At 48.8% G+C, this 8,437-nt stretch overlaps 1 protein-coding gene across 1 annotated transcript; it reads right to left on the bottom strand.

Annotated features, from left to right (window-relative positions):
• Positions 1-56: 56 nt before the first annotated feature.
• On the bottom strand, positions 57-3,074 carry INKA1 (inka box actin regulator 1). Its single transcript, XM_074283292.1, has 2 exons — positions 2,788-3,074; positions 57-910 (listed from the first exon to the last, which is right to left on the bottom strand). The coding sequence occupies exons 1-2, from the start codon at positions 2,836-2,838 to the stop codon at positions 113-115; spliced, it is 849 nt and encodes a 282-aa protein (XP_074139393.1). The 5' UTR covers positions 2,839-3,074; the 3' UTR covers positions 57-112.
• Between the last annotated feature and the right edge of the window lie 5,363 nt (positions 3,075-8,437).

Raw genomic sequence — 8,437 nt, 5'->3', positions numbered from 1 at the left:
CAGGGCTCCTCCCCCACCCCCTTTCTGCTCCCAGCCAAGGAAGGGCGAAATCGGGGTCTAATAGAAAACCCTTTATTGTCCGTGTTGGGGATGGGGGTGGAGAGAAGAGGTGTCAGATGTAGCCAATGACATCATTGCAAATGATGGGCTGGCGACTGCGGCTCCTCATGAGAGCCGCAAAGTGAGTAAAGTCTGTGGCGAGGTCCGGCGAGGGGAGGGGGCACCCGGGTGCAGGGGGGCAGGACAGGCGCTTGGCGGCCCTGGCTGCCGGACTGCTCCGCTGGGGGGCCGCCCCAGCTCCCGAAGAGCCCCGGCTCCGGCCCCCGCCCCCACCCCCACCGAGTCGGCGCCTGAGCTGGTCCGAGAGGTTGAGCAAGAAGTGGTGGGGCCTCCCCAACCAGCGGGGGGGCCCCGGCGGGCACCCTTCCCCCGCCGCCTCCGGCAGCTCCATCCAGTTCTCCACCAGGTCTGCGAAGCAGTTATCCCCTAGCACCAGGGGCTGGCGGCTGCGGCTCCGCGACAGCAGAGATGCGGTCCAGTCCTCCGCATCCAGCCCCCGCCACTGCTCCAGACAGACGTCCGAAGTAGATTTGGGGCGGGGCCGGCGTCCGGCCGGGGGGCTGGCCCGGCCCCGAAGGCGCCCCACCCTCCGGAGCACCGGCCGGTCCTCGTCCCGCCAGGTGCTCCCCGACACCTCCGAGTAGCCGGAGTCCCAGTCCAGGGTGCGTTCACAGGGAGACAGCGCAGCTCCTTCCTCGTCGTCCTCTTCCAGGCAGCAGGCCGAGTCCGCTTCCGAGGCGTCCGACGCTCGCGGGGGGAGGCAGGGCCGGGGGCCGCCGGCTGGCTCCGGCGGGGTTGGCTGGGAGGGAGCCTGCATCCGGGGGGAGCTTGACTCTTCCCTCCCGCACAGCTGAGGGAGAGGAGAAGGCAGAGGTCAAAGCCGAGCGTATTACCATTCCTGTTTTAGAGAGGGGGAACTGACTGGGGGGGGGGGGTTGCGCCCGCGGGCGCTTACGGCAGGCACTCAGGGAGTAGTACCGGCGGTCGTGAGAGCCGGTGTTCCATCCCGCTATTAAAACTAGGGAAACTGAGGCACTGAGCAGGGAAATGGCTAGCCCAAACACCGAATTAAATAGCAGAGTCGGGACCAGAATCAAGTTTAGTAACATTTCTATTCTTTCAAGCACCCTCATTTTGCGGATGAGAAAATGGAAGTAAAATGACTTGCCTAAGGTCCCACAGCTGCTAAATAGGAGGCGAGAGACAAGAACTTCTGCCTCTACAGACTGTGCTCGTGCCTTATGCCGGTACACTCCCGGACCCCCACTTTTCCATTAGCCCAGAAGGAGTCCAGATTTGCAGGGACAAGAGCATCTTCCTGCTGGTGGGAAAAATGTTCTAGAGAGTGGGAGCTGATCCCCAAATGCTATGTCTAATTTGGGGCACTGCCCTATTATTTCCATTATGGGGGAGCACATATCCTGATACAGTGCATACCAGAAACAGGTGGGACAACTACCAAAAACCTGCCTGGCCCCCTGGCACGCGCAACCCTGCCCGGCCGGCGGCAGCTGCCACGTGCCTGGCCCCCCAATCTTCTGGCTCCCTGCTTTCTTCAGGCTGGCAGGCTGCAGCATGTTCCCCAGCAGGCAAGTCAGCACCCGCTGCGGGCGGCCCGGGGGTGGCGGAGAGCGGGTGTGGAGAAGTCGGGCTAGGATGGGTCGGGATGGGCCGAGTGAGCCGGGGAGCAGGAAAGGAACTAGGAAGGGGGGCGGGGAGGTGGGGGCGAGGCCGCCCGTACCCCGGCCGGGGGAGGGGGACCCACCGTCTCAGCTCCCATCCCAAGCCTAGCTCTCTCACGGCTCAAGGGTGAAGGTTACAGTCTCAGCCCCCAGTCCGATTCTGGCTCTATCGCGGCTCAAGAGTGAGGGGGAAGTGGCCCCCGCGCATTAGAAAGTCTCCTCTCCTCTCCTTGTCACACTGAAGCTACCCGAGGCCCCCTCCCCTTTTAGCCGCAGGCCCACAACAGGCAGCAGAGAGCCCTGCTCGCTCCCCCCACCCCCACTCAGCTACAAAAAGCCCAGCTGTTGAGATCGAGCTTCTGGAAGTGTAAGTTCTTTCTGGCTACCAGGGGTGCCGGTGAGCTTAGGTGGCTGCCTCAGTTTCTCCCTTTGCTCCGAAGCTTTGCTTTTCTTTCCTGGATGTAGGAGGTAGGGGGAGGGAGGCCCTCTGCCAGGCACGTCTGGCCAGGATGTTGTTACCTGATGCCCGGGACAGCCCCCAAAGTTCCCCAACCGTCCGAAACCCAACCCCAGCCATCTGCCAGGGCAGCTCCAGCCAGCTGGGGTGCCCCTCCCCCAGCCCCACACGTGTGGGCAAGCACAGACCTAACATGGGGCCTCCACAATCGTGTCTGCAAAAGTCCCCATCCTTAAACACTCCCGACTATGGAGATGCCAAGTCCAAGGTACTACCCTCCTTGAATCCAGCTATGGAGGGGTGGGTTGGCTGAGGAGTGGGGGTGGGGACAGCTACTTCCTGCCTTGTGCTGGGGGCGTGCTTTGGGAGGGGGACAATGAGAACTTCAGGTCCTCGGGGTGCCCCAGAGACCATTCTAGGTTCTTTTCTTAGTAGGCAGGCCTCTGCCTCCCCAGAACTCCCCCATACACACTAAGAGCCCACCTCAATGCCTGGCGGAAAGGCGTCAGCTCCTCCCTAAACCCTCTAGGGTCCCCCCACAGTTTCCCCACTGCGTCCCCTCTCCAAGACTCAGGGCAGAAAGCTCACCAACTCCAGACGGAACTGCCCCAGGAAACTGTCCAGCCGGGAGCTCCGCATTCCCGACGAGGGAGAAGGGCCCCAAGTGGGGCCAGCACCTCCCCCCCAGGCCCTCTCCACTCCGGCAGCCGCTGCTACTGGCGGTCTGGGGCTTGGGCAGGGATCGCTGGAGTGGAGTTGGGAGGACGGCCGGCTCTCTTCTCCCTCCCTACTGCCGCTTCCAACATCTGGCCGCAGCCCAGGCCGCGCCCCTCCCACAGTCAGCCAATGAGGCAGGGAAGTGTGGGGAGGGTGGAGAAGAGGGGGGCTGTAACTGGAGCCCCCGCCTCCAGCCGGAGGCAAGGATCGGGAGACTTAGCCTTGGGGGGCAGCGTGGTGACCCCCCCATACGCACGCACCATTGTCCCCTCCCTAGACCACTCTAATGCTCTTTGGCATCCCTTCTCTTTCCTGAGCTTTCTGGGGAACAGGGCATGTGTGGGAGAGGCTCCTGGGGGTGTGGATGGGTGTTTGGAACAGTGATTGGGCTGGTGAGATTTACTTGAAAGCCCGAATTTAAAACATAGAGCACCCTGTCAGAGTCAGATCTCATTACATAGAACATAGAATATCGGCCTTGCTGCCCTTCACGCCATGTACTCCCCTCCTCATCTCCTGTCAAAATCTCTCTTCCCTCAAGGCTGTTACATAGGACTCAAGCTGACTTCCCTCATCACAGGGAAATCTTCTAGCGAGAGAGTACTGGGTTCTTCTCTGTGTTCATGCCCAGTACCAGCCTGGTACCCAGAGTACATGCCTAAGAAATACTTGCAGACCAATTGCTCCCTGAGGTTTCTGCTTCACCCCGGCTGGAAGTATTCTGTCCTGTCTCAGATATTCTTAGACATTTCCCCTGGTTCCTTGTCTTTGCTATAACTTCCCTATCTTGCTCTGTACTTAATAGCCTACCATCTGTAGCCTATCATCTGAGGTACAGGAACTTTTGTTTTTGTCTTTGTAGCACACAAGACCGTATATCAGTGTTCACCAGATTGAGATATGTAAACCACAAGGGACCCTAGGGATTAGAGTTACTCCACTACCTTCATTGTATAGAGTAGGAAACTGAGGTTCAGAGAGGGGAGGGAACGAAGGATCACACATAGAATAAAGTTTCCTAACTCTCACTCAAGCCCATAGTTCTTCCCACAATGCCAGGAAAAGGGTGGGAGGGGAGAAGAAAAGAAAAAAGGGGAGGGGGACGGAGGGAAAGAGAGAAAGGAAAGAAAAGGAGGGTGGGAGGAAGAGGGAGAAAGAGATCAGAAGACATGGAGGAGAAAGAAAGGAAAGAAGAAAGAAAGAAAGAAAGAAAGAAAGAAAGAAAGAAAGAAAGAAAGAAAGAAAGAAAGAAAGAAAGAAAGAAAGAAAGAAAGAAAGAAAGAAAGAAAGAAAGAAAGAAAGAAAGAAAGAAAGAAAAAGAAAGGAAGGAAGGAAGGAAGGAAGGAAGGAAGGAAGAAAGAAAGAAAGAAAGAAAGAAAGAAAGAAAGAAAGAAAGAAAGAAGAAAGAAAGAAAGAAAGAAAGAAAGAAAGAAGAAAGAAAGAAAGGAAGGAAGGAAGGAAGGGAAGGAAGGAAGGAAGGAAGAAAGAAAGAAAGAAAGAAAGAAAGAAAGAAAGAAAGAAAGAAAGAAAGAAAGAAAGAAAGGAAAGAAAGAAAAAGAAAGAAAGAAAGAAAGGAAGGAAGGAAGGAAGGAAGGAAGGAAGGAAGGAAGAAAGAAGAAAGAAAGAAAGAAAGAAAGAAAGAAAGAAAGAAAGAAAGAAAGAAAGAAAGAAAGAAAGAAAGAAAGAAGAAAGAAAGAAAAGAAAGAAAGGAAGGAAGGAAGGAAGGAAGGAAGGAAGGAAGGAAGGAAGAAAGAAAGAAAGAAAGAAAGAAGAGAAAGAAAGAAAGAAAGAAAGAAAGAAAGAAAGAAAGAAGAAAGAAGAAGAAAGAAAGAAAGAAGAAAGGAAGGAAGGAAGAGAAGAAAGAAATACAGGGAGAGAGGGAAAAAGAGAGAGAGAAAGAAAGAATGAGAGAGGGTAAAAGAAAGAGGGAGGGAAGAAAAAAAAGAGAGAGAAAGAAAAGAAGGAAAGAAAAAGAATGAGAGGGAGAAAGAAAGAAAAAGGAAGGAAGAAGGAAAGAAGGTAAAAAGAAAAAGAAAAGGAAAGGAAGGACGGAAGAAGAAAAAAAGAAAGAGAAAGGAAGGAAGGAATTCAAAACCACAGGGAAGTTTGGACATAAGAAATAGCTTCTACAGAGAAACTTCCTTAACCCCTTTTTGCATCAAGGTTCCTCTTGGCAGTCTGATGAAGTCTTTTGAGAATCATGTTTTGAAATAATTGAAAGAGATCCCAAATTCAGTTACATATTAGTAAAAACCTAAGGTGTAATATTTTCCCCCTCCAAGGTCTAGGATTCCCTGAAATCCATCCATAGACCCCATGGTAGGAACTCCTGTTCTAGAACATCTGACTACCCACATGCCTTCACTTCCCTGGGCCTCACTTTTCATTTTTGTAAATGATTCAGATTTTTAGTAGTGGCCAATTTAGGAGATTTGTTTTGCTTGACTGTGCATATTTGTTAAAAAAGAATTTCCGTTTTCTTTTTCTAATTGGGGGAGGGGAAATGGAAGGGAAAGAACAATTGAGAGGGAAAAGTTTAACTTTTTTTTTCCTTTGTAAAATAACGAGATTACACTAAATGGACTAGGGTCTCTTCTGGCTCACATATGGCATCAAGATCTGATGTTTCCATCCCCCACATCAAGGCATTTGCTTGTCACATTGAGCAGAGTATTAGATTATGGAGTCCACATCTAGCCTTAGTCACTTACTAGCTGTATGACCACTGCCTGACTCAGTTTCCTCGTCTCTAAAATGAAAATCTTAAAAACATTCGCCTCCCAGGATTGTGAAAATAAAATAACATCTGTAAAGTGTTTTGCAAACTTTGAAATGCCCCATAAAGGCTGACTGCTGTTATTATCACACGGTTAACTGGAGGCTGGGAGGAATATGCCCTTTCCCAGGGAGTAGGGAGCAAGGGAAGGGGACTGTTGGCCAACTCAGAGGGCTGGAGGGTCTGCAGGGGTGGGGTGGGGTGCAATATGAGCACACACACACACACACACACACACACACACACACACACACGGGCTGTCAGGGTAGCCTCTGGCCAAATGAGAGCTTCCAGAGCTAACTGCAAGTCTCCTGTGCCCTGCACCAGAACTCCTGTAACCTCAAAGGTCCAATCCCTTAAGCCCAACTCCAGCCCCTTCCCTAGCCTTTTTCTAGGTACAGCCCTAAGCTGAGTAGGGCAGCTGCGCCCCCTGGTGGGAAAATATCTGAGCTCAGGAATTCCTTCCCTCCTTCCCACCCCAAATACTGCACCTCCATCCCCCCAAATTCAGTTACATTCTTTCATTAAACTTCAGAATCTGTCCGCTTCAGGGGTTGGGAAGATTTCAGGGGGCCCTTGCGTAGAAGAAATGTATATATATATATGTATATATATATATATATCTTTATTTCCACTAATTTTAATCCATCATTTCTTCCATTTGAATGGACTCAACAAAGCACAATAGTATTAGACTTGACCAGGCTGCCAAAGGGAACTATGATGCAAAACAGATCTGAACCAATTTAATCCAACACAGTCATTTAACAAGCAGCTGGCAGGGAGGCAGGACTAGGGGACAGAGTGTAGAAATCAGGAAGACCAAAAGATGAGCATTGGGCATGGATTGGACAGGAAAGATAGAGAGATCTGTGGACACTGGGATAGGGACTGGCCAGGATCTCAGTACAATGGCAGCAGTAGTAACATTCTAGCACCTAAGGATGATAAGAGGTCTAAGATCAAATACCAAGGCTAGAAGCACTGGGCCAGAAAGAGATCCCAAGGAATGCCTAAACTAGTGCTAAGAACACAAATAAGTACCATCTGGCCCTTCTGTCATCCATTACCCAATTTCAGGGTGGAGAGGAGTGGTTACAGTTTTGAATAAGAGAGGTCCTTGCTGTGTACAAGAGAAGGAACACAATTCAGAACTTTAAATGTGTGACTGAGTTCAAAAACAAAGTTCTAACCTTTAGCCCTTCATATAAATATATAATGTAATAGCAAAGGCAAACAACCAACACCAAAAGGGAGTAAAACAGTTCAATCACTAAACTTGCAAAATCTCCCAGCAAACTAAAAGTCAAAGATTCCAGCAGCAGTTTACAGAAACTTAAAACACATACAAGCCAAGAGATCCAAATCTGGTGCAGAAATTTGAAGAGCTCAAACCAGAAGAACAGTGAACAAACATCTTTCCACATTGCACCACTTTGGAAGCACTGAAAACTTCACGCCCCCAGACTGGTCTTTCAAAACAGTAGAATCATAAAAAGGCAAAAGCTAGTCAGACATTTCTCTTATAAGTGAGCAGATCCCAATACTGACATGAAGTTCAAAATCAAGTAGACTGGGAAAATTAGCTAAAAAAAAAAAAAGAATCTGACAATAAAGGCCTAGGTACAGGCCTAGGGAAGGAAAGAAAGAAAGAAAAGAAGGAAGGAAGGAAGGAAGGAAGGAAGGAAGGAAGGAAGGAAGGAAGGAAGGAAGGAAGGAAGGAAGGAAGGAAGGAAGGAAGGAAGGAAGGAAGGAAGGAAGGAAGGAAGGAAGGAAGGAAGAAAGAAAGGAAGGAAGGAAGGAAGGAAGGAAGGAAGAAAGAAAGGAAGGAAGGAAGGAAGGAAGGAAGGAAGGAAGGAAGGAAGGAAGGAAGAAAGAAAGAAAGAAAGAAAGAAAGAAAGAAAGAAAGAAAGAAAGAAAGAAAGAAAGAAAGAAAGAAAGAAAGAAAGAAAGAAAGAGAGAGAGAGAGAGGGGGAAGAGGGAAGGAGAGAGTGGGAAGAGGGAAGGAGAGAAGGAGGGAGGGAAGAGGGAGGAAGAGAGAGATGGAGGGACAGAGAGGGAGAAAGAGAGAAAGAAAGGAAGAAGGAAAGAGAATGAGAGAAAGAGAAAGAAAGCAATCAAGAAAGAGAGAGAGAAGGAAGACACAAACACAGAAAAAAATTATTTGAAAACACCTAGAAGCAAAGCCTCAAAGAAAAATGCAGATTGGATAGAAGCTTGACAAGAATTCTCAGAAGAGTTAAAGAGATTTCAAAATAAGGAAAAAAAAAAACAAATAAAAACTGTTTTTAAAAATGGGAAAAGGAATGAATTATGCAAGAAAGTTGTGAAGGGAGAATTAATAGAATTGCAAAAGAGGTGTAAAATATTACTAAATAAAATAACTACATAAAAATTAAAATTATTCAAATGGAAATTAATGACTCAATGAGACATTAAAAAATAATAAAACATATTTAACATGTATTGGACTGCCTGCCATCTAGGGGAGGGGATGGGGGGGAAGGAAGGGAAAAGTTGGAACAGAAAAATTACTCATGCACCCATGCATATGTTTTGTAAATTAAAAGCTATTTTTAAAAAGAATGAAGGACAATAGTAATCCAATTAGAACAGGAACAAAACTAATATTTACCTCCTAGGTATTTTGAGAATAAAATGAGATAATACTAAGAGCTTTGCACACACACACACACACACACCAAAAAAGAAAAAGATATCATGAAACTAAGTCAAAAGATTGGG

Source organism: Sminthopsis crassicaudata, chromosome 1 (assembly GCF_048593235.1).
Source record: "Sminthopsis crassicaudata isolate SCR6 chromosome 1, ASM4859323v1, whole genome shotgun sequence".
In the NCBI taxonomy this organism is placed as follows: domain Eukaryota; kingdom Metazoa; phylum Chordata; class Mammalia; order Dasyuromorphia; family Dasyuridae; genus Sminthopsis; species Sminthopsis crassicaudata.
This window is presented reverse-complemented; position numbering and strand designations above follow the sequence as displayed.